At 42.3% G+C, this 26,054-nt stretch overlaps 1 protein-coding gene and 1 pseudogene across 22 annotated transcripts in view; one reads left to right on the top strand and one right to left on the bottom strand.

The window, feature by feature from the left end:
• Nucleotides 1–26,054, bottom strand: part of DOCK9 (dedicator of cytokinesis 9) — a 294,889-nt gene that overhangs the window by 78,745 nt on the left and 190,090 nt on the right. For 14 of the 22 annotated variants that reach the window (XM_045810969.2, XM_087865030.1, XM_087865033.1 and 11 more), the window contains exons 22-34: nt 25,788–25,874; nt 24,514–24,603; nt 22,493–22,608; nt 22,151–22,220; nt 21,207–21,332; nt 20,354–20,425; nt 12,174–12,320; nt 11,869–11,952; nt 11,087–11,198; nt 7,776–7,954; nt 7,191–7,304; nt 5,176–5,296; nt 758–891 (exon numbers count right to left, since the gene is read on the bottom strand). In XM_045810969.2, coding sequence (XP_045666925.2) covers nt 758–891; nt 5,176–5,296; nt 7,191–7,304; nt 7,776–7,954; nt 11,087–11,198; nt 11,869–11,952; nt 12,174–12,320; nt 20,354–20,425; nt 21,207–21,332; nt 22,151–22,220; nt 22,493–22,608; nt 24,514–24,603; nt 25,788–25,874 — 1,452 coding nt within the window. Of the gene's footprint in view, nt 1–757; nt 892–5,175; nt 5,297–7,190; nt 7,305–7,775; nt 7,955–10,717; nt 10,760–11,086; nt 11,199–11,868; nt 11,953–12,173; nt 12,321–20,353; nt 20,426–21,206; nt 21,333–22,150; nt 22,221–22,492; nt 22,609–24,513; nt 24,604–25,787; nt 25,875–26,054 lie in introns of all 22 variants that reach the window. The other 8 variants (XM_087865020.1, XM_087865025.1, XM_087865027.1 and 5 more) reach the window with 1 other exon arrangement.
• LOC123801124 (keratin-associated protein 3-1-like) lies at nt 15,472–15,929 on the top strand (annotated as a pseudogene).

Raw genomic sequence — 26,054 nt, 5'->3', positions numbered from 1 at the left:
CCTCTAACGGAACCGCACTGAAGGCAGAAACGCAGGTACAATGACAAACCTGATGCTGAAGAAGGGCATTTTGCACATTTCTGAGAACTAGAACTATATCCCCAAGTGGTTCACCTGTTTGCTGGTATGTGTGCTTGCCTTAACTTGAAATAGCTTAGGAATAACAGTGGCCAAGGCAATAGCAATCTATCGTTGTTTCAGGTTTAAATTCAAGCTTTATCCATTCCCACAAAGTTCCAAATAGTCTGACCCTTGATTATTTCAAGAAAAAGTGTTAAGTATAAGGAGGATGTGTTGTGTTTGGGGGTACCAGTGTAAGAAGGTTTCCAATAAAAGCTTATCCCTGAATCACCTAGATGATCCATTAACTTTTCTGGACCTGGCTCTGGAACCGGCTCTGGACCCAACACCCATTTGCATAGATAACGAATTCTCTGGCTTACAGCCCATGGGGATTCTAAACGAGTGGCATCTTGATCTCCCTACCTGTCCAACCTGCCGAACTATTTGCTCAAGGTCCTCCACTGTAAACACTGCCCTGATGTGAAATATTGGAAACAGGAATTGAGGGGTCTCAGGAAATGGGCCCCAAACTTAGACAATATTCTGATCATAACTCTAATAATAACTCCAGGTTAACTGAGTTATTAAAAATAAGAAAGTCACACTTAATGAACACCAGAACATGATGCATGGTTTACTTTGAGCTAAATCCATTAGTTATAAGAAACACTTAAATTATATGAAAAGAAATTACCTTATCCAGGGAATTGCTTTTCTCACTATTCCTTTCTGGAAGGCTGTTCCCTGAATCTGTGCTTATGAGGGATCCTCTTGAATCAGCATTTCTCACACTATTGATGTTTGGAGTTGATGTTGTGTATGGAGAAGCTAAACAGAAATTAAACCAAGACCAAAGATTTGGTGAGATACAACAAAATAAAGACAGTACTGAACTTTAAGGGAAACTGTTTCTATGGCACTTATTTTTTTTTGTTAAGTTGGCTCAAGAGTTTCATTCAACTACCTCACCTTTAAAGAACCAGGCCATAATCTGAAACATTCAGGCATAACCATGAATTCACTTACATGAAGCCACCTTTGATTTCTCAGACTAAAGGAACACACAGTTTCAGAATGAGATAAAGATGTTAAAAAAATTAAAAAGATAAATCCACCTACAACTATCGAATCAAAAAATGAAACCCGCAATAAATCACAGTATGCAAACTGTATGCTGAGGTGCCCCAGGAAACTCACAGGGGTGTCTTGGGATGTTTTACATTTTCAAGAAAAACACGATGATGCCTGACATCTGCCGAAACTGTAGTTTCAGTGTTAGATCATGCTACCTTCCTTTCGATGATGTCGTATCTTTGTGAAGCTAGGTATTTGGCAGCTGCTATGATAAAAAGCAAGTACTGGGGGAAAATCAATGTGGAACAGGAAATGATGAGGGTGCTGAGCAAGCTGATTCCAAATCTGAGAAGCTGAGCAGTACCTACACATCCACTGGTAAGGGCTGTGATTATTACAAATAAAAGAATTTCTCTTTAAATTTATGTATATTTTTTCCAAATGCCTATTAAGTTGTTCAGATATAAGAACTAATTAGGTTATCTGGCTCCAAGTACCTAACAGAACTGTTGGGGACTCGATGAAAAAATTACTGTGGCAATAAGCATGCTGTGAATGGAGAATGCTCGGGAATCTCGGCAACAGTTCTGAGCAGAAATGAAACCTAACTTAGAAATAAAATGTGTGACATCCATGGAAAAAACAGCGCTTGAAGTCAGAAATCAGCCCCCACCTTGGTACTATGGAATTTTAAAAAGTAATAGATTGACTTCCTGCTTAGATAAGATTGAAGTATATCACATAATTTAAAACAACTGTCAAACTTGTACGTTCCATCCTGAACCAAAAGGCATACCTCCAGCTGAAAGGCCTGGCTGGCTGTGCACACTGTATGAGGAGCCTTTTGGCACCGTGTTCCAGCAAGCTGTAAGCATGGCCTCCCACACCCACACGGAAGATGCCGTTCCCCAACACCTCAGAACAGGCCGGCCATTTTCAGATTTTAGGATACAAATTAGCTGCCACGGACTGAGACACTTCTTCTCCTTCTCCTTCTCCTCCTCCACCTCCTCCTTCTCCCCCTCCTCCTTCTTCCTCTTCTTTTTTTTTTTAAAGATTATTTATTCGTTTATTTAGAGTGTGAGAGGGTTAGGGGCAGAGGGAGAGAAAGAATCCTAAGCAGACCCTGCGCGAGCACAGAACCCAATGTGGGGCTCAATCTCAAGACCCAGAGATCACGTCCTGAGCCCCCCAGGTGCCCCTGGAACACTTCTAAGTTAATCCCTCCCTCTACATAACACTCAGGTTTATCCAACACCAACATCCCTGAAACTGAATCAGCTTATTAAAATTAAGAAAAGAAGAGCCAGGGGAATTTGAAAATGTAAGTGACAGCTGAACATGTAAACCACTGGCCCCAGGCTCCCTTATCCCAGAACAGAAACTGTGTGATTGATTGTCATGGGGAACAGGTAAAAACCTATGAAAAAACTATGAGCCTTTTTCTATACTTAGAGATAAAACACACATTATGACCAAATTATAATTACAGTCCTCCTAATATTACCAGACTTCATATTTAATGTAGAACATAATGATCATGAGGAAAAAGGTCTTTAGTAAAGTAAAATTAAACCTTAAATCCCCCGGATTTTAGGCTCAGTTCCAGAAACGGAGTCCTAATCTGAGGCAAACAGATGGAAATGCAATAAATCAAAATCAACATGTTTAGTAGAATTTTTTCCCATTGTGTGTGTGTGTGTGTGTGTGTGTACTTAATATCTCAGCCCAGCGCATTTAAAAAATCTTAAACAACATTTTACAGAAGTAAAATGAAAAGAAGTTTGGTTCACCTCTGTCTTCTTTGTACAGACAGCCCAATGCAAAACAGTGAGCAGGTGGAAAAAGGAACCCGGAGCCTAAGAAATGTGTGCCTTTTAAAATGAATATAATCTCGGCGCAGTTTTTATCCAGGCAATGAATCAGTTCTAGAAATCTTCATGCACCATGTTCCAAAGGCATTTAAAAACAATGCTGAAGGTGCAGTCTCAACAGGTGAGGAAACTAGATTTCTACTACACAGAGATGTAAAGAGAAAGTCTACTCTTGAAGGATCAGCACCAGGACGCGAGTTAACTAGAAACTCCTTGGTAAATAAAGAAGAGTTGCTCAAGCTATCGGAAAACCAGCAAACCCAGATCAAAAGTGGGGGCTTTTCTGGAAGGCATTCCTAAAAGGGAACAAGGATTTAGCTCTAAAGATGGGGGGTAATAGAGATGAAGCCTGAGGATAAACAAGTCTGTTAGAGTGAATTCCTATGAAAAGGGGATTCAGATCTTGAAATTTAAGAGAGTGAAAAGGGATTAAATCAGTCTCAGGTACTTTGCATAACTTCATCATGAACAGAGCAACCAAAGGTCATTAATGCTATTCGAGTCTTGGTAATGATACCCAATGGCTCATCTTTCGTTCTCAAGGCATCCCACACCCTGACAAGGTGATGCAGAATTGGAGAATAAAGTCAGCGTCAAAGCATTGCCTCATTCTAGTTTAATCATTTCCACAGAGTCTTGAATCCTACAGAGTATTGGTCAGGGAGTTAAGATTTCAGCACATTCCTGGGCCCCAAGAGTCATGAAACTGGCTACTGAGAGTGTATCACAAAGCATACATAACACTGAAGAACTGTGCTTGGTAGGATGGCAGTCAGATCATGTCACCGTGCCGAGCACTGTGCACATTGTGGGGGCTTTCCATTCCTTGCCATGACTCTGTTTTGGAGATGTAGACACTGAGGGCGAAGAGGAGAGACATGCTGCCCAGGGCAATTAGTAATTGATGGAGTCTGGATCCTAAACTGTCTCTGTCTGACCTTAAAGCCAGTGCTGTGAACTCCTGCAGACAAAATCTTCCCATGAAAGTCCCTTTCCCACCCCTGGAGCAAAGACTGGGTGTGTGGGCAGAGCAGGGCAAAGAAAACAGAGTGAGGGCCCCAGGAGAAAGGCAAATACAAACACCACATGCCAGTCTCTGCTCTGGGCATTCTGCATGAATTAACTCATTTAATCTTTACGATGCCTAATGAGATAACTACAACTATGAAAAATACATGTAAGCATAAATAAGATTAAAGACTGGTACTGTAGGATAAATCTGGACATTGGTGTGGGGCTTCTGATTTTACGTTCTGCTCACTTTCATCACCTACATGAAATAGCATCTTGACATCAAGAACAGCACAGATGGTAAGGACGTAAATTCAGAATAAACAATACCGCAAATTAAATTGCTAAGAGGACTGCCCTTTATTCTGCCCAGTGAGTTAATTCCACCTACTGGCCATAGCAGGATGCTTAATTTATTCAAATGTAGTAAAAGAGAGAAATAAAGACAGAATAAACCTGTGAGTATTTATGACAATTCTGTGAAGACACATCTACTTTATTTTTGTACCATTACCTTTATGAAGGAGTTGGTACAGGTGCTCAATTAGTCAGAATATTAATAAGTACATTTCTCAGGCATTTTCTTACAGAGCACTACTCAGTCTGAATCTTGATTTATGCCATCTGTTTTCTTCCCCCATGGGGGTTGCTCTTACATTATGTCAGAGAGAAAAATATTTTAGGAAAGAAGATTTTAGAAAACTGATTTTAGAATTGTATTCTTGCCATAGACCACTATCTCCTTAGTAATTATCCTTTCACATTTCATCAAAATCACTATCACCACAAATTTCCTGCCCACGCCCCCCCACACACACCTGCAAAGATATTCCTTTTCTAAAAACTCCTCTTCTAAAAATCCAATTTGAAGGTTTAAAATGATAAATTAATATAAGCATTAACAAAAAGTGAACAGCACAAACACGTGATTAGGTGTTACCGAATCTTCAATGCATGAGAATTGAGGGGTCTGTATTTCAGGGTCGAGCTGAGGGGTTTTAATCATTAAATATCAAAACCAGGAAAAGAACATTCAAGGCACAAACTCAGACTCCAAGGTCCTCCTGTGACAGCCAGAGCGGCTCCCATGCTGTTGGATGAAGGCACTCTCAGAATCAGGCCAGAGGGAAGCAAACGGAGCACCGAGCCTTACCGATGCCTGAGATGGCGCCAAAGAGGTCTTTGTGAAGGCTGTTGTCCAGTGCGATGCCAGGCTTCTGCGGCGTCACCAGTGGGTTCGCGGCTGGCAGCGGGAGCGATTCCTCCTTCATAGTCTGTCCAAGGGGAGAGAGAGAAGAAATAAGCAAAGATGACTTTCAAGAGTCATCAGCTGTTCTTGGAAGTGTCAGGGCATGTGCCAGCGCAGGACACAAGAACCTGGCCGGTCAGATGCACTGCATGGGGGAAGCAGGTGCTTGGCGGGCAGGACGGAGGAGGCTGGTGGATGCATCAGACGGGGCGCAAGTCTGCGGGCAGAGCAGTCTTGGTCTATAAAGTCACTATTTGTTGCCCCAGAAGGTCTAGCACGCTCCCCTTCCAGAGCTCAGATGCCCAACACTTCCCTAGATTGTTTCTTCCCTCAGAAAAAGCCTCACATGCTCTTTTTAACTGGAACACTGGTTTTTCTCTCACATCAGAAATCCTCCCAAATGAGCAACAGTGACTTACAAAAGCAGCACTGAAAAGATCTACAAGCTTGCAGCTTCGTGTGAACTCCCAGTCAGTGGAGAAATTATGTTAATTTTGAAGTTCTGTCATAAAAGGGATTTTTCTTTGGTGATTTTCTCAGAATTGAAGAAGGACAAAGAGGAAGCATTATACCCTGAATTTCTTATTCAGATCAGAAGAGCAGACAGGCTCAGAGAATACACATGTGAAATACAATGTTGTAGGGGGTGAGATTAGTGCCCTTAGAAACTACAAAACACATTCTACACGTACGGCGTGTCTTGGTGCGCCATTATTTAGGACATGTATTCAGAGGTGGAGAGACAGCAGAAAAAAACATGCATCACTGTGGGGGGAAAGGGACAGAAACACACATGAAAACTCCCCAAGCATATGCCATAATTACAAGGTTTTCGAAAGACTAACAACTGAGCTTGTTTATGCATCCAGAATAAAAGGGAAAAGGAAATTACTACACTGGTAGCGCGTGTGCAAATGAACAGCAGATATTCTCCACCCCAAACATTTTGAGATCGTTTCTGGGATCACCCTTCAACCAACTTAATTTCCAATACATCTTCCAATGACTGCATGGAGATAATATAAATTAAAGTGGTCAGTTTTTGGAGGTGGGGCCTTGTGTCACTCATGTGACCTCCCTGACATCTAGTACACTTTCTAATTCTACAGACACAGTGAAACTTTAGCCCAAAGATGTGGCTTTTCCAAGACTGTGTAGCATGTTACCATCAGAACTAGAGCTAGCCCTGAGCTCTCATAGAACACAGGTTAGAACTACGCATTTTTTTTTTAACCTCCTCTCGCCATAGATTTTTGTTGACTATACAGATAAAGTCCTTATGTCTTACAAGATATTGTCCATCAGGAAAACATGGTTTTAATAATGATCTTTCAACCTAAGAGTCTAAGGTTTACTGATTGACCCCATCTTAGCCAAAAATGCAATTAATCAAGAGTACTGTGGATTATTATGGTTTTAGTGGCAAAAAAAAAAAAAAAAAAGAATGGGTGTATCCTGGGTTGAATAGTGTCCCTCCCCAAATTCATATTCATCCAGAACCTCAAAATGTTGGAAATAGGATCTTTGTAGATGTGATTAAGATGGAAGGTAAAATGAAGTCATCCTGGATTAGGAGCCCTACATCCAATCACTGCTGTTCTTTTAAGAAAAGGAGAGGACATCAGAGATTATACAGATACACACAGAAGACAGAGGCCAAGACTATAATGATGCAGCCGCAAGCCAAAGAAGGCAAGGATTCTGGGCAAGCACCTGAAGCTAGGAGAGAGGCACGGAACCCACTTTTCACACAGAGCCTCCAGAAGAAACCAACCCTGCGGATACCTTGACTTTGGACTTCTGGCTTCCTGACTATGAGACAATGAATTTGTTGGTTTTGGCCACCCCATTTTTGTTGCTTGGTTACAGGAGCCACAGGAAAAAACGCAGGATGTGTCTGGGTGTGTATGCTTACGTACACTGCCGGGGTTCACGGGGAAGGGCGACACATCCCTCACGTTGATCCGCTGCACATTCTCAATCAGCAGACCGAACAGAGGCAGGTAGAGAGTGGCTATCCTTGCTTGATGGCTCTGAAACAAAGGCACACGGCATGAGTTTATCCCATGGCTCTGAGATTTAATGAGGGTCTGAGCTGGCACTGGCCATCCCCTGCCTTTGGATCCTTCCTATAAAGACTGCTATTAGGGGGCGCCCGGGTGGCTCAGCTGGTTGAGCATCTGCCTTCGGCTCAGGTCATGATGCTGGGGTCCTGGGATCCAGCCCCGCATCGGGCTCAGTGGGGAGCCTGCTTCTCCCTCTCCCTCTGCTGCCCCCCCCGCTTGCACTCTCTCTCTCTGATAAATAAAATCTTTAAAAATTAATTAATTAAATAATTAATTAAATAAACAGCGCTACTAGATTTTAGTGTGTAAAAAGAGAAGAGTCTTGGTTCTGTTACCACCAATTTTCTAACAGGTTACTTTCTTTATATTACTATCTTTATATTACTTAAAATTAAGGACATTTATCAATCCATATTTCCTTCCATTGGAGTGACTCACCCTTGAAGCATATCTGTCATCAAAAGAATGCTTTATCAGCAGGTTCTTGAGCACGCTGATGGCAATCAGCCGGACCTCCCTAAACTCCTGGAGGGCGGTCCCCACCTCCCTCAGTAACAGTCCCACCAAGAAGTGGTTTCTGCAGAACTCATCTGTTAGTGAGTAGTCAAGCTGGAGATCTGAAATGAGGATAGAAACTGCTTTAGTTACAGAGGCTATCACGTACTTTAATTAAAATAAAAGCCAAACCCACCGTCTGCATTCAGCCCACCCTGTCTGTCAACGGATGATTAGACTTAGCTTCAAGTGTGAAAAGGTCGATTATCTAAAATACTGCTCTATTCCTTATTACCTCAGACTCTTAAATTTAAATACAGGCAATTGCACTGGATTTTGATTTTAGAAGAATTACATCTTACATAAATATTAAGTTAGTGAATAGTTTTAGTACCAATTTTTAGAACATACAACATGTTATATTACAAATGAAATTTTGTTATTGACATGAAGGTAAAAAATAAAATTACTGTCTAATTGACATTATAGAGAAGTAATTTGTACAAAACAAACATGTAATTAAAAAAAGAACAAATATACATGGTCTACTAAAATTTTCTTTACTACTTGAGTTCATTAATCCATTTCCTGGCCATGAAAGCCTATATATTCCCATTAAAACCCAATGTGTTTAAAATGAACAAGTTAGCATATAACCTCTTTATTCTGCTGTCCCTGAATAAAGAACTTATTTAACAAAAAATTTAAAAAATATACTTAATACTTCTGCACCTCTAAAAGCAAATTAAAAAAAATAATATAAACTAATACTGAAATACATAAAGCACCAAACTAAACTAGTAAATCATCAGCTAGCTAAATGATCAAATGGAAAGCTCTTCCAGAGAACAGATAGAAGGAAATGTGAAATCTACTGAAGGAGGGTAAATAAAAGCGGCTACACATGCCTCTAAAGCTGAAATACTCCTTTCAGTAAGCTGTAGCTAGGACCTGAATTCTTATACTGAATCCATTACTAGAGGAAATCTATAGATCTATAGACCTCTTCTTTGACTTTGATTTCATATTAGTTAAACCTATACAAAATACTGACCCAAGTCCTATGCACAAGCAAGGGAAAGTATCCATCTCTCCAGAATAATCATGTCCACTGTATGGTTTTTTTAAGCTTTGTTTATCCGAATGACAGTGCACAGCTTGAACTCACATAAAACCCTTAGGAAAATACCATGGGTTTAATTGCGCATGCGTGCAGAGAAGGGGGGAACAGGTAAGAAGGAAGAGGAAGGGGAATGCTAAAAACATGGACTCCTATCAGTGTCATAAGGTACATTATCTGTAGGTGACCCACACCCACCTGCTGAGAGCAGCCCCCCTTGGCACCAAATACCCTGAAGTTCTACTAAGAGCTTATATGAGTCTTCCGGGCACCTGAAGGATTTCACATCCCTCAGTTCTGCAGGACAAACAATACGGCCCTGCGGGGTGCAGGGAAAGGCGGGTATCAGCACACATTCACTGCCCAGCCACAGGGTATAAAGGACTACCCTCAGTACCCTGAGAGGAGAAAGGAAGAAAGTCACAGTCTCCAAGTAAGGTGGGTTAGTAACTGACTGCGGTGAGGGATGAGGGGAGTGAGATAAGGTTTGGAGTGCATATGGGGTCCGGGAGAGGGCAGCAGGAGACCTGGCAGGCTCCACATACGAGGTGCTGAGTGACTATCTGGGGAGGAAGGTGAGGATTCCCCCAGAGAGGTGGCTGTGTGAGGCTGAGGAGTATCAGGGGTGGGCAGGCCATGTTTGAGGAGCTGGGAGTCAGCAGGAATGTCTGAAGTGTGGGGAAGAGTGGGGAGTAAGACCAGACAGGTGGGCCAGGTTGAATTCAGGATGCCAAATACCCAGTTGTCCCCTCAACCCAGGACGCTCAATCCCTGGCTTTCTTCAGATTACCACCCAAAGTCACCTTCGCAGCGAGGCCCTTCCTGGCCACCCTATGTCGGATGCCCCGCTGCCCATTTCATACCCCTCCTCTTTGCTTTAGTTTTCTCTCCTCAGCCCTCATCACTAACACTGCACATACTTCACTTTGGTAAAACAGCCAGAGATATTCATCCTTGTTGTCCAAGACTGCCTCCCAAAGTCATGTGCATCCTAGACACGGTTGGTGCCAGGTAAATTGACATTTGTTGAATGCATGAATGCCAACTTCAGGGCCCCAATTCCCCTTCCGGCTCCTTAAAAGGCAGTCCAAGTCTATCTTGGGGAAAGATATTTATGTCTCTGAACGAATGCTTTTGTGTGTTTCTCTCTGACAGAGGCCGTTGATTTAGGTGTCGTTAATGGTTTGGTGGCATCCTTCTGCTTTTTCTCTCTCTCAGCATAAATAAACAATCTCCAGGTACATACAAGGCACTAAACTCAGTAATATTACTTGGCAGATCTGACAGACTAATTTGATTCGTTTGACTTTGGTAAGACAAAGAAAGCTCTGAGTTTACTCTCTTCAAACTTTAAGAAGATACAGAACAGTTGAAGACTCAACATGCAAACATAAAACGCATGTGAAAAGCCGTGTTGCTTGTGATTTAGGTTACTGCCACCACTATGGACAAGGACTATGAAAATGGTGGAATTATACATTTTTGGAGTAAAGCAGGGCATTTGTTTGTTTGGCCTCTTAAAGAGATATCCTAGAGGACCTGGCGACCCCAGGAGCAAAACCCAGATCCCTCCCAGGGGTGTTACAGCAGCATCTTAGCTACAGTGAGAATAAATTCACTGGTTTATCGTGAATTTAAAAACGGATCCAGGGATATGGGAAATGCCTAAATGAAGTGCATATGTAAGCATTTCAGCAATAACTTGCATTCTTTTTCTTTTAAAGGAGGAAAATGCAAGAAAGCAAGCGTCACACCCCACACCTACCTACAGGAGTGTCATTTGACTCCACAGTTGGTGAAAGAAAAGCTAATTCATAAGAAAAAAGGAAAAGTGAAACAAATAAAAACAAACTACAGTAAGTAAAATGAATTTCTATTTAAGCAAAGGAATTTTTCAATGAAAAAGAGTCACACTGACATGACCTGTCATCTAATAAGTTTGCTGACAAGTAAGTTCCCATACAACATTTTATCAATAGTTTTTTAAAAGGAAATTTAACAAGAAAAAAATTAATTCATCAACAAAAAAAATCAGAAAATTCTAATGTCATATCTGAATCAATTCTCTTTTCTTATTAAAAATGAATGGTTTTTTGTGAAAAGACTCTGATTAACGTATGTAAAGATAGATTACCTTGGTATCTCTGAATTCTGCCCTTTCCAAATGGCATTGGTAAATTCAAAGGTATGTAATGTTCGTGATTGCACACCACACGGAGAAATTCAAACTTGTATTCAAAGAGGGTCTGCAGGAAACAATGGTTAGTGAAAGTTAAATGTCTCAATGAATACTTTGTACAGCATCCTAAGAACCTATTAGAAATCATACACCCAGTCGTTAGCTTCCCGACCCTCTTAAAACTGCATGCTCTGTGCTAGGTTTTAGGTTTTAGAATGGCTGTAGGCTTTTGTTTAAAAATTCGGAATACATTTCATTAAACAATGTCCTCCACTGACTCTAAGGACATTTATTATTTATGCTCCTACTACTTCAAAAAGGATTTCAGGCAGCTTATAATAATAGACACAGACTTAATACAATAAAAAAATGAGTAAGGCAGAGCTTTAAAACAGACACGCTAGGCAGGAGATGGGTAATTCTACCAGAGAAAGGCTACATGGTTACTTCTATCATCCTGCTAAATAAACTATGATTCACAACACATATACTTTTAATTTTGCAGTTGAGAAGTCTTTTCAGTTATTTATGAGAAAATCGTATGTTTATTTTACATTCTGAATTACTGCATCCCTAATATCTTACACATTAATGCAAGTACTAGTTAGTATCTCCAAAAGAGGGGACAAGAGTGCCTCTGGGATGGAAAGAAAACTGTGACGTGAGCCCAGAGAAACAGGTGGGTTTCTGGATGTCAATCATCAAGACAAAAAAACAGTGTGTAACACACACGCTACCTTGGGGTCTCCAGGAGCAAAGCAGCTGATGTAGTTGTTGATCTGCTTAAAGACAAAGCCCCTGTCCATGAAGGTGAAACATCTCTGCAGAGAAACAAACCACAAAGGTGAGTTTTTAGGCCCAGGCTTTTTTTTTTTTTTTCCCCCTGAAAGTAAGGTTGAAATCAGCATTTAGTGTTAATAAGTTTATTCTATAGCATAAAAATGAGCCATTGGCATCGACTGAGCACCTACTATATACCAATCACTGCTCGAATAAACATTTCACCACTTGACCGACACCCTCTGCACCCTGAGGTCCCTACCTTGATGAACACAGCAAGGCTGTGATTTGCATTTTTAGATGCCTCCGGGTTATCTCGAAATTTCTGAGTGATGTGTGGCATCAGCATAGTCACAACGGTTTCCACAGCGTGATGATAGGATGCGGGAAATCTCTGGTTTCGCAATAACTAAAAAGAATTCAGAGCAAATGTTGTGTTATTTTTAAATAACCCTCTGGGGGAAAAAAATCTCATCCCTGAGCCTATTTTTAAAAAACCCAGAGCTCCAACTTTATTTATCTAAAATGAGACAAGAGAAATTACTCTTTCTTCTCTCAAAATACTGTACAGGTATTCTGATACCTCATATAAGCAGTGTGCATTAGACCTGAGACCCCAAACTTCAGCCTGAGAAAGATCCCCTCGGAGGTACTTGTAAAAATGTGGAGATGTGCCTCTACTCCAGAAATTCTCATCAGAGCTGCATTTTCATGGGATACTTGTGGTGGCTTGAATGCCTGTACCTCTCAGAGATCTCTTTAGAAAACAGTGGCTCAGGTTTAAGCTTCAAGTATTCAAACGGAAAATAAACAGATATCAGAGACTGTACGTCACCGGTTGAATCTGCTTAGAAACAGTCCTCTTCAGGGGCATCTGGGTGGCTCAGTCAGTTAAGCGTCTGCCTTTGGCTCAGGTCATAATCCCAGGGCCCTGGGATTGAGCCCCACATCTGGCTCCCTGCTCAGCAGGGAGTCTGCTTGTCCCTCTCCCTCTACCCCTCCCTTTGCCTCTCTCTCCCAGATAAATAAATAAAATATAAAAAAAGAAAGATACAGTCCTCTTCAAATTAACTGTACATAATAATTTTTCCCCATCAAGAATGCTTACCTACGAAATTATACAGATCTCCGCAATTAGCAATCATGGACTCTATATCTTCCACACATCAGGCACTGCACTAGTGCACATTTTTATGAACTTTTTCATTAAATTCTTGTAAGTTTTAACCCTCATTTTACAGACGGTTGGAGAGGTCAGGTAAATGTGTCTTCAGCCACAGAACTAACAAGTAACAAAGATTCAAACCCAGATCCACCACGAGTCCAAGGCCTGTGTTCTTTCTGCTCTTTGACACTTTGCTTCCCCACTCACACGCCCAATAAATGAGAAAAATTACTGAGAACCTGAAATGTGAAGGGGTCTGGATTATATGCTTCATGACATTTATCCACTCATGCATGTGATTCTAACAGCCACAACAGGGAGGCTATCTGCATCCCCATTTTACAAATGAGAAAATGGAAGCTTAGAGAGATTCAGTAAGTACTAACTGACTTTCCTTCTCCCTTTTAGTGGTGAAGCCCCTGGGTTTCACAGGTGCACACTGCTGCCCAGCTAGAGACTACATTTCCCAGCCTAACTTGAGGCCAGAGAAGGGCCATGTGACTGAGTTCTGGCCAATGGGCTGTAAGAGGAACACTGTTTTTCCCAGCCATGTCCATGGGATGCTTGCCTTCCAAGTCCTCTTTACCATTGCCTGGAATGTGTGGTGGTGGGTGAGCCAGCTTTTCAACCATGCAGATGAGGGTGACACCTAGGCTGGATAATTGGAGTGGAGCTTGAGTCCTTGAATGACCCTGGGGGATAAGCTCCCCCACTCTCAGAGCTGCCTACTGGCTTATAATTTTCCAAAAGAGAGAAATGAACCTTTTGTCTTACTTAAACCATTATTTTGTTCCGTTTTGCAAGCCAAACCTATATCTCAGTATCAAAGAAACAGTATTTTCTAAAACTAGAACTGAAATCTAGTTATTTCTGCATGATTTTATGCATTAAATATCAGAACCTACTGTGAATTTTGAAACACCAGCTTTACAATAATCTCAATTCTCAAACCAATAATAAAACAGTCTTTGCAAACTTAAAACTCAATAATCCAGTGAGGGAAGGATCAAGTAATAAGTATTTGAAGTTTACCCACTTTCAAAAACAGAACTGTAAAATTAGAATTCCAAAGGGATTTTATTCTATATATGCAAAAAATAACTCTATATCCTGAGGGGTCAGCCTCAATAGATGATCAGCTTCCTGGACCCCAGACCACTAGGTATGACTGCTGCTATGCAAGCTGGCTACTCCTGAAAAAAGGTCTCCCAAGAAATACCTGAGGCCTTCGGAATGGGGCTTAGTAGATGGCTGACTCCCTCAGCCATCGTGTTTGGGGAACTCTATATGGATGGATGAGGTGGGCCCCACTTAACCTATTAGTCACCACTATCAAAACTAAAAGTGGGACAAGCAGACAGACACTGTATAACCCCCGATGTGATGCAGTAGTACCAGTTATGAAGTATTCTTGCCCCAAAGCAAATCAAACCTAAATGAACTGAGCTTCAACATCACTACAAGTTTACAGAAACCACGGGGACAAAGGACCACGCCATGTAACACTGCGAGCTTACAATGCGGGAAATTCTGCAGGACAAATGGGCCCCTAACTTCAACAAATACACTGCATTAAAAAGCAAACAAATGGAGAAGGAACAGTTTGAAAATCCGAGAAACTTCAGACACACTTCAACCACACGCAATGTGCAGACTGTGTTTGGATCCTGATCTGGACCAGCTGACTGTAAAAGGGCATTTCTGAGACAGCTGGGAAAACCGAATACAGACAGGGTATCCGATGACTTTGTTGACTGTCACAATGGTACAGTGTTTCCATCTCTTTCAAAGGCTTTATCCGTTAGAGAGGACACACTCAAGTTTTTACAGACAAAATGATAAAATATTTGGAGACTGCTTTTAAAGTAACTCTAAAAACAGTGTGATGGTGGATATATGAAGTCACGATGGCGGGATGCCAATAACTGCTGAAAGTGAGTGAAAGAGCTTCAAACATGAGATGCGTTCAACTTTTCTCTTTCCTTTCATGTTTATTTTAAAATGTCTATAATAGGAAGTTTTTATTAAAAAGAGAGACAATGTGGTGAAGAATGGTGGATAATTAACACATCAACCAACCAACCAAGCTGCTCCGTGATTAGGCGTCAACTCAGTGCCTTTGAAGACTGAAATGAAGCTCTCCCTGCAGCAACAAACAGCTATTGTCAGGAGTCCTAATTTGGCAACAAAACAGTGAGGTAAGATGCATCTAAAGGTGATAAAGACCAAAGTAATTAGATGCTGTTATGGAGATCACTATCCACTAAAATGGAAGAAAGTGATCTAGGATAACGGGCAGCTGTCCAGGGCAGTGAATATATAAGCGCGAGCACGGAGGAGAGGACGCTGAGGCACAAAGACACTTGTCAGCCAGACGAAACCCCTACTCCTGACCATGTCCTGCTGTGGGATCTCCTCTCAGTGCTGCTGCAGCGTCCCCAGTGGCCCAGCCACCACCTGACCCTCTGACACATGCTGCCGGTGTGGGGTCTGCCTGCCCAGCACCTGTCCACACCAGATCAGCCTCCTCCGGTGGACCTGCTGTGCCCCATGCCCCCCACCCTGCTGTGAGCCTGACACCTTTGTGCCATCCTGTTGGCGGCTCAGCTCCTGTCACCTGACCCCAGGAATGGGATCTCCCTGACGACCCACATTCAGCCGTGCCGTGAAGGGCCCTGCTATCAGCCAGTCTGCAGACACATTTTCTCTGGGCTCCGACAGTGGCTGCTACCCAAATCACTGCTTCCTGTACAAGGGAGCATTCTAATGTTTGGTTCTCTTTTCCGCACTGTGTTCTTCTACTCCCTAGGGGTTAGAGAACTCTTTTCTACAGGCTATGTTACGGCTCCATGAGATATAATAAGTAAGACTATTAGCTAATAAACTTCATTTTTCTGGCCTTACCCGGGCATGAGCTCTTTCTCCTGCTTCATGCTCACTGTCTTCTACCTAAATGTGGCATCCTTCCAGGTAAAGTTCCACCCAACCTCCACATTGATCTATCATTTTGGAGCTCACACATACACCTTCTTCATTGTTCTCTAACTGAACCCAGCAGAATGTCTTCTTCCTCCCAGGACTCCGTCAGCTTCAAGGCTGCCGATGCACCATCTATGACATTTGCATAACCCCCTGTGCTCTGTGCACAGCAAACAACTGTTGCAAACACGTGCTCGTGGATAGAAGTATGGACAATCACATTCTGCCATCACGTGCTTATGGTGCTCACAAATACAGTTTAAGGGAAGTGCAGGCAGTTCATCTAAAACATGAACCATCCATCCTTTCCCTACTTTTCATTTGAACGCTCTTTCCTTGTTCAATTAAGTCAGGAAATGGTTGAAGGCTAAACACCTAACTAAGGTTATATAGTCACCTCTCCTCTGCCACATTTTCTAACTTGCATGAAGTACACCTGTGGAATGCTAGCGATTTGGCTTTACTCAATGTGGGAGGAGAGGAAATTCCAAAGGAGTCTGCTGAAATTACAGCTGCTAAATATAAGTGATAGAAAAGAAACACCTAAAATGTGTTGAGCATAGAGGCAGAATGGGATCAGAGCTGGGAACTCCTTAGTAGGCCTTGACGAGGTCAGTTTTGTATTTTCCTCAGAAACCGCCTATTGTAAATTCCAAGCACATGTCACCTATGGAACATTCGAGTCTGGCACGGTCCCATGTAATCAATCCAAACTCTGCAGATCCATCTGCGGTAGTAAGGAAATCACTTGTTTTAGATGCTAGTTCATAGGCAGGCTCTGATTCACAGCCGTCCTCAGCAAATGGCACAAAGTGTAGTTTGATTGGCTGGGATGGGGAGGTGGACACATGCGGCCACATACATCTTCAGCAAGAGTGTAGCACTAGAAGCAGGCCTACCAGCACACACGTTTTCCAGGGGCATCTCCTTCTACGTAAATACACAGCAGATGGGATGACCCTGTTGCCAGCAAGAGTATACACCCAAGGCCTCAGCTCACCATAGACTTTGCCTCCAAATGCTGATCTATGCTAAATATTCTTGGGAAGGGCACTTTCAGCTGCACTGAAAGCATCATCTGGCTCTTACATGAATCTGTGGCCCAGGTGCCCCTACTAGACAGATGTGGGCCTAGTCATGGCATTTTAAGAAAGACTCACCAATGAGGAAAAAAATCAAGGTCAGGATTATAAACACACTGGATTTACTAATAATCCTCCATCTATAAGTATAAAAACTCTGAGAGAATTTGATATGATTTTGGAAATCACAAACTGCACAGGAATGGTGAATATGAACTTGTTCCCTCAATTCAGAACACTGGGATCAGGGACTAGGACATACAAATCTTAAGATGTAAATAAAGACGGATATAAAAATAACTAATTCAAACACGTAAAACTCACTACTCCTAAGATATGAGGCAAAACGAATAAAACCTTCAAAATATGTGAGAAATTCCTTGATCAATAATGTGTGATTCAGGGAAGGAGTGGCACGGCGTCAATGACACCGAAGAAGTCAGAGGGGAGCCCTCTAAAAGTGAAGTGTTAAACTCTCCAAAGTGGTAAGTAGGTATTTTGAATCTCTTTTTATAGTAAATTATCTTATGGTTAAGCTTTCTCCTTTTAGATGCCAGTCTGTTTCTTTTTGTACTGGATAACAATTTTTAAATAAACTACTTCTAAAAACTCTCTGAATATTCTTTTAGGGCCAAGATATAATTAAGTTGCAGAAAAGGTTGTGCATGGTAGCATTTGAGCAGTCTCTTCTAAAGAGTTCCAAAAACTATCTCCCAGAAGTGCTGGCGAATTGAGTTATAAGGCTGGAAAGGGCAGATCACCCGGGAGAAGCCGATTCTGAGTCTATCATGGCTTTGGTCTGCTGTGTGACCCTGGACAGGGCACCTCAAGGGTCTATATTCCATCTCAACCTCTATGGCATATGGGAGAAGTTGGACCAGAAGGTAGCTTTCAGGTCCCTACCATCCCTAAATCTCTACGGTTTAATTTAGCATCTTAAAAAACAAACAAAAAAACCATGCAATCAAATTACTCTGTAAATTTTCTATACAGTTCTCAGAAAGAGATCTTATTGATACTTATGCTTCCTTTTTTTTTTTTTTTTAAAGATTTTATTTATTTTGACAGAGGGAGAGAGCACAAAAGCAGGGGAAGTGGAAGGCAGAGAGAGTGGCAGGCTCCCAGCTGAGCAGGGAGCCTGACACGGGACTTGATCCCAGGACCCTGAGATCATGACCTGAGCTGAAGGCAGACACTTAACCAACTGAGCCACCCAGGAGCCTAATACTTATACTTCTGTGGGTGTTTCAAAAGTGTTCATTACCTCCTTGACCTTCGCTCCCATGGTCTAGTCGTGCACTTTCCCACCTCAACTCTGTGAGGGCACAAACCACACCAAACCTAACTTTGTAACCCATGAGCCTGCACATAAATGAGGACTCTCAATGAATACTTTCTGAACAAAGCAGTTATATTTTTAAATATACTCAAGCCACCAATCTTTCTGGAGTGATTACATTTATTTAGAGCCAAAGATAATGAAAAATCCATCGGGGCCTTGTTACGGACTGAATTCGTATGTTGAAGTCCTAACCCACAGTCTCTCAGAATATGACTGTATTTGGAGACAGGGTCTTTAAAGAGGTAATTAAGTTAAAGCAAGGTTATTAAGGTGAGTTTAATCCAACAAGAGTGGTGTCCTTACAAGAAGAGAAGATTTGGACACAGACATGCACAGAGGGAAGACAATGCACAGACAAGGGGAGAAGAAAGCCATCCACAAGCCAAGGAGAGAGGCCTCAGAAACCAAATCTACAGACAGTTTGATCTCAGACTTTGAGCCTCCAGAATTGTGTGGAAGTAAATATCCATTGTTGAAGCCACCTGGGCTGTGATACTTGCTATGGTAGCCCAAGCAAACTAAGACAGGCCTACAGCCTATCCTGCATATGACATTTTTAACATGAAAGTACTACGTCCAAACGACCTGCATGTGTGCACGCATGCGTATGTGCGTGTGTATGTGTGTGTGCAGGCACACACACTTAGCTGCATACTGCCAAGTAGACAATCTGCTAGGTTTTTTACTTGGCAGGCTGTTCTGGCATGATTTAGATGGTGCATTACTCTGTGGAAAGTAGGGCCCACCTCCATCTGGCATCTGCCTGTGCACTAAAACCGGAATTAAAAGGGAAAAAAAAAAAAAAAAAGAAGGAAACCACCTGGTCAGGCACCAGTACCCACTCTACTAGAAAAAGCATGGCTTTCAGTTCTGAGCTGTCAACCTTCTGCCTGACAAAATCCAGCAGCCCTTCCCACGGCTTTCTCCAAGAGTCTAGATCCCTGGTACAGGGAGCCTAGATCTTCACCCTCCCTCCCTGTGGCTCCCCTGTCCTCCCTTTATTCACTCTGAAGGAATGCTGGGCACCATGACCTGCTCCCTGCACGCGGGCCTCCTGCTCTCCATGACTCAAGACCCCGCATGGTGCAAGGCAGAGAGCATTCATAGTCATAACGGCCACTCCAAGAGTAGGCATATCTCAAAAGGGACTTTGTCACTTGACCACTGAGTTCACCACATTAGAATCTTATAAAAATGTATCTACACTGAGCCTCAGACAGCCAGCAGCAACCAGTCACACCTAGACAGGCATCAGTCCAGAGCGGACTGAAGGGATAGGCTATAGGTATCCGCAGGATACCTTCAGCATGGGGACCCAGAGCGCCACACACACCCAGCACCTCAGCGAGGAGTTCTCTCAGAGTCCTTTCATTGCTTCCATAGGACGTGAAGTAGCATCAGACACTCTCAACTAAGGCCCTGAGAAAGGTCTACCATGTTTAAGACTGGGTAACTACATTTAAAATAAATGCTTAAACTGTTACTCTCATTTCAACAGACTTGAAACCTTCCAAGCTATACAAAGGAAAAGAGAGTTTTCTCTCTTCTTTCTCTCTTCCATGAAACACATGCTTCAGGAGAGTGGGCTTTGGAACCAGACTGGTCTCAAAACCTGGCCCCCCCACTCGCTTGCGGCGAGGCCTCGGCAAGTAACTCGCTCCAGGCTCAGTTTCTTCATCTGTAAAATGCAGGGTAGTACTTTATGATAGCCCTATGGCTTTATTACTTGGAATAAAACGTTTTCTTTCTTGGAAAGCACCTAGAATTGTACCGTAACCGGCAACAGAAAGCGTTCATGAATGTGAACTACAAACGCAACAAAAAGACTTTCCCCCCAGGAGCCACCACACAAGCCCTGACAGGAAGTGACATACCTTAACTTTGGAGTTCTCTATCAAATGCTGAGCCATGGATTTTATCAGAACGTCAAAGAAAAACCATGAATACTGAAAGAAAGAAAAAAAAAGGATCCTGGTGAGAAAAACAACAAATTAGAAGGCAAGATGTTTATTCTCTTAGGCTGCCAACATTATAGACACGGAACAGGTGCGACCCCAAAGCAGGGCTGAACCGCTTGGCAAAGTATTATCGGACCAGAGGTGCATGGCAACTGTTCTCCTGCTTCCGCACGTCCCACAACAAGTTAACAGCCTCCCATAAGAAGCTGGGTGCATACACTCAGCACTCAGCACGGCACAAGCCAAAGAGAGGCACGGCTGGATTAGATCTGTGATCTTTCCTCTTTTTTTTTTTAGATTTTTTTTTTTCATTTTGTTATATTAGTCACCATACAGTACATCCCCAGTTTTTGATGCAATGTTCCATGATTCATTATCTGTGTTGCTAAGTGAAATAAGTCAAGCAGAGAAAGACAATTATCATATGGTTTCACTCATTTATGTGATCTTTCCTCTTGACTCAGCCTCCCCTGCTCATGCTGCCTTTATAATCTCCAACTCGGTGTCCTCTGCTCACCTGAATATAATGACTTCTTAAAACTTAAGAGCCCATGAAACTTTAAATATAGTTATATTTTGCAGTTCTGATAGCACAAGTATAAGCAGCAAAGTTGGTCCCAAAGAACTAACTCTACCCCTTTTCAGGAGGTGGTGACTGTCTCTAAAAGCGCATAAGAAGGGTAAACTGGTCAGGCTATGGCGTTTGGATTTTCTTCCATTGATTTCAATACTGCAGAGCCACACTGCCCACCCTCTCCCCCCAACATACCTTAAGTAGTTTGTTGCTGGTGAGGAAGTCAGCAGAAGGCTTGAGAATCGTGGTCATGGCTTTCGTCAGTTCTTCGTGCACTGTCTTGTATTCAGAAGCAATGTACGGCTCAGCCTTGTAAGCATACTTTGAAGAAAAGGGAAAGATATTTTAATGTCCCAGTTATCTAGGATGTGCTGAAAGCAGGAGAGGCTCCAAAGGATGGCGGTGAGGGACCGAGGTACAAGTGCAGGGTGGGAGAGGAAGGTGTGGAAACAGAAGGAGGGAAGGGTGACAGAAAGAGGGAGCCCAGGATACGTTCAGGGAACCCATCACAATACGGAACCACCTGGCTCAGGTCAGTGGTCCTCCAGCCCACAACTCCACCTCCCAAGGACTTCAAGGAATGTGTCACCCAACACCAGGTGCCCTGATTCTACAGCTATAAAGACTAAATAGAACGTGTGTAACTTTTCAGAATGGTAACCGCCACTCTCTTGAATAGTGTTACATAAATGAAGAACCTGTTGATACCCATGCTAGTGACATCTCTTGCTGTCCCACATAGTTATCTACTTGATGGTGGCCAGCGCTAACCTTCTCATCCCAGGAGAAACCATTTTACTGCAAATTTTAGTTGGGAAAAAGAAAAATGAAAATGATAGGGCTATACCAAAGGCCTCCCAACAGCAAGTTAAAATTCTTTTTTAAAAATTCCATGTCATTATTATTTGTAAAAACCCATTATAAGGAACGTACGTTGAAAAAATAAAATTAAGTAAATAAACGAATGGCTGCCCCTCTTTGGACTTCCTCTCAGATACAAGCACTGGCTACAGGTATAGAAGAGAAAGCAGAGGTATTAAGTTTCATCCCAAAATAAGTAGATTTTTAAAAATTAAGTCCTTAGAAGGAAAATTGGAGAGCCACAGATTTAAATGATCGGGACCGTTTATTTTACATACCTTAACATATGACCTCAAGTGGCTCTCCAATCCTTCCTCATGGCACTGGGCAACCACATGAATAATGACCCTACACACCACAGAAATGAATAAAGCAATGAATAGTAATGTGAAAATGAAAACATTTCATTATTACACAGTAGTTGCAGAACAATGATGATGCTATTGGCACCACAGGAAACAAGGAAACAAGGAATTAGATGGGGTCCCTACACATGGGATCAAAAGAAATTTCTTAAATTTAATGGTCAACACATATTAGCATCCCAGATATGTATGACCGTACTCCAGATGTGGACAGACTGAAAGGGAAGAAGGTATCCGCCTACCCGCCTCTCTTACCGTGTCACGTTGACGGCAACTTCTTCCTGGGTTGCTCTGGTGAGGACGCGGAATAGCTGGTTTAGGATGGTGGGCAAGAAGGCAATCATCACGTGGCCTTCCATTGCATGCAGACTCTACAGACATGGAATGGCATCTGTGTTACCTTCTTAAAAGGAGACCAACCCTGCTCTCTCTAATAAGTGAAAATCTTAAAAAAAAAAAAAAAAAAGCGGGGGGGGGGGCGCACCTGGGTGGCTCAGTTAGTTAAGCATCTGCCTTCAGCTCAGGTCATTATCTCTGGGTCCTGGGATCAAGCCCTGCATCGGGCTCCTTGCTCAGCGGGGAGTCTGCTTCTCCCTCTCCCCTGACCCTCCCCATGCTCTCTCTCATTCAAATAAATGAAAATCTTAAAAAAAAAAAAAAAGACCAACCCCAAGCAATTTCTACTCAGTTCCAAACCAAGGATGGAAGAAGTTTATCTAAACAATGGAAGGCAGGGGTAGGCAGAATAAGGGACAAAGATAGTCACAACCTAATCCCCAGAACCTGTGCCTGTGGTACATGGCAAAAGGGAATTAAGGCTGGCCTTCAAGTATGGGGACTGTCCCGGATTATCCAGGTGGAGCCAAAGTCATTACAAGGGTCCTTAAAGTCAGAAGAGGGAGGCAGAAGGGGAGAGTCAGGGGAGAGTCAGGGAGCCGTGCCTAAGGCAAGAGCAGTCAGAGATGGAGCATCGTTGGCTTTGAGATGTAGGAAGGGGTCATAAGCAAAGGAATGAGGGCAGCCTTCAGAAGCTGGGAAAGGTCAAGGAAATAGATTTACCCCCCGAGTTTCCAGAAAGGAACTCAGCCATGTTAATAACACCTTGATTTGAGCCCAATGAGGCCTGTGTCAGACTTCGGACCTACAGAAGTGTAAGAAAATAAATTCGTGTTGTTTGAAGTCACCAAGTTTGTGGTAATTGTTATAGCAACAATAGAAAACTAACACAAAGACTCCTCTTGAAGTCATAAGGCTCTCTGTGAGGTACCTGAAAGGGTACTTGGCCAAGCAATGATTTCAGAACTCTCATTCCATGTTCCCTGCTGAAGACAAACAAACTTGTATTCCATTTCTCACGTTTCTTTTTTTTTTCTTTTAAGATTTATTTATTTGAGAGAGAGAGAGCATGCAGGGGGAGGGGCAGAGGGAGAAGAAACATCTCAAGCAGACTCCCCGCTGAGTGTAGAGGCTGATGTGGGGCTCAATCCCATGACCCCGAGATTGTAACCTGAGCTGAAATCAAGAGCTGGCCACTTAACCGACTGAGCCACCCAGGCGCTCCCATTTCTCACATTTCTTCTATTTTGTCCCCATGCCTAGGATGCTCTTTTAGCTACTCTCCTTTTTAAAAATATTCCCATGGAACCACATTCTGGATAGAGCTCCCCTAGATAAATCCCACCTTGCTCTCACTATCCCATGATGCTGGGAGCCTCCAACCCCTGCACAACACTGGGGTCGGTTATGTACATTCTTTCTGTTTTTTCAGAGTTTTTGTTATTGTTGTTGCTGATTTGTTTTTAGCATACATTCTCCAACATTATGTTATCTCCTACAGTGAACTAGAAATTACTTAACGGTGGGACTAAAGCACTGCTTCTTACATGCCTGTTACTGTGCTCTGCACCCAGGGAGAACTCAACAGATAGGCTTGTGTTAGTGAGTGATTTTCTATGCAGAGAACAATGTGTTTTGGGTTGGGCCTAAAAACAGTACATGTGGGATGAGGATGAAGGCAGAAGTTGTCCTATTTCTTTGCTTTTTCTTTAATTAAGTTTTTAATTCCAGTATAGTTAACATACAGTGTTCTGAAGTTGTCCTATTTCTGAGTCCACTTCTTGTCACCTTCTAAAACCACACAGAAACTATCAACGTGAGAGTATCTAGCTAAGAGCATCCTTACAAGGTTCCTGAGTGGTAAGAATAACACTTGCCACCAAAAAGAAAACCCAACCCCAAACTCATTAAAAAGGGTTCCTAAGAAAGCCATCTGATACCTTAAGGTATTTCACAAGTTCACTCCCTAAAGCTTGGGCTCCAGATTCGGTTTTCTGGCAGTACTGGAAAAAATTATGTAAATGCTGATCCTGGGAGAAAAAGAAAAAGAAGAAAAAGAAAGACAGCAAGCCTATTAGCATAATGCTGTGGAAATAGGAGTATCTGCTGCTTGCAGCATGCATGTTTTATTTAGACTATGAAACTGATCATAGAATAATGAAAACATCAAAGAGATAAAAATAAATTTTATCTTTTTAATTTATTTTTTTATAATTTTTTATTATGTTATGTTAGTCACCATATAGTACATCCTTAGTTTTTGATGTAGTGTTCCATGATTCATTATTTGTGTATAACACCCAGTGCACCATGCAATATGTGCCCTCCTTAATACCCATCACCGGCCTATCCCAATCCCCCAACCCTACTCCCCTCTGAAACCCTCAGATTGTTTCCCAGAGTCCATAGTCTCTCATGGTTCATTCCCCCTTCTGTTTACCCCCAAGTCATTCTTCCCTTCCTTCTCCTACCGATCTCCCTGCTATTTCTTATGTTCCATAAATGAGTGAAACCATATGATAATTGTCTGTCTCTGCTTGACTTATTTCACTTAGCATAATCTCCTCCAGTCCCATCCATGTTGCTGCAAATGTTGGGTAATCGTTCTTTCTGATGGCTGAGTAATATTCCATTGTATATATGGACCACTTCTTCTTAATCCAGTCATCTGTTGAAGGGCATCTCGGCTCCTTCCACAGTTTAGCTATTGTGGACAATGCTGCTATGAACATTGGGGTGCATATGGCCCTTCTCTTCAGTACGTCTGTTATCTTTGGGGTAAATACCCAGTAGTGCAATTGCTGGATCATAGGGTAGCTCAATTTTTAACTTTTTGAGGAACCTCCACACTGTTTTCCAAAGTGGCTGTACCAACTTGCATTCCCACCAACAGTGTAAGAGGGATCCCCTTTCTCCACATCCTCTCCAACATTTGTTGTTTCCTGCCTTGTCAATAATTGCCATTCTAACTGGCGTAATTAAAAAAGATTTCAAAGATCCTCCAATAAAAGAGGAAATTGTTGAGAAATGTTACTTATACTATTCACTTATATCAGTACATAGGAGCACCTTATCATGCACTTTCTTCAACGAAGGACCTCTAGAGCAAAAATATATCCATATGACGTATCAATTAGGATTTCGTTTTGCCAAAAAAAATTGTGTGAATTCATTCACTGAGCAATTACTGCTAATGCTAATGGAAAACACATACCTGAGTATACACTGTGGACACCAGATGAGTTGAAACTTTCAGCAGTGGCTTGCTTCCGTCTACCCATTTAATTTCTGGACCATAATGCTGAGAAGATAGGGAAGGGGAAAAAAAAAACATCCCGATGGATTAGCAATCTTGGCTTTAGACACCATGTTCACAGGGGGGACTGATGAGGTGTCACAGACCCAAACAGCATCAGTGACTCAATAGTTACGGCTGGCCAACAGCAGGAATGCAACCAATACTAATTTCCACTCACTTTCC

This window comes from Ursus americanus, chromosome 10 (genome assembly GCF_024610735.1).
Source record: "Ursus americanus isolate L20-20 chromosome 10, mUrsAme1.1.p, whole genome shotgun sequence".
Classification (NCBI taxonomy): domain Eukaryota; kingdom Metazoa; phylum Chordata; class Mammalia; order Carnivora; family Ursidae; genus Ursus; species Ursus americanus.
The sequence above is the reverse complement of the archived record's forward strand: the minus strand, read 5'-3'. Positions and strand labels throughout refer to the sequence as shown.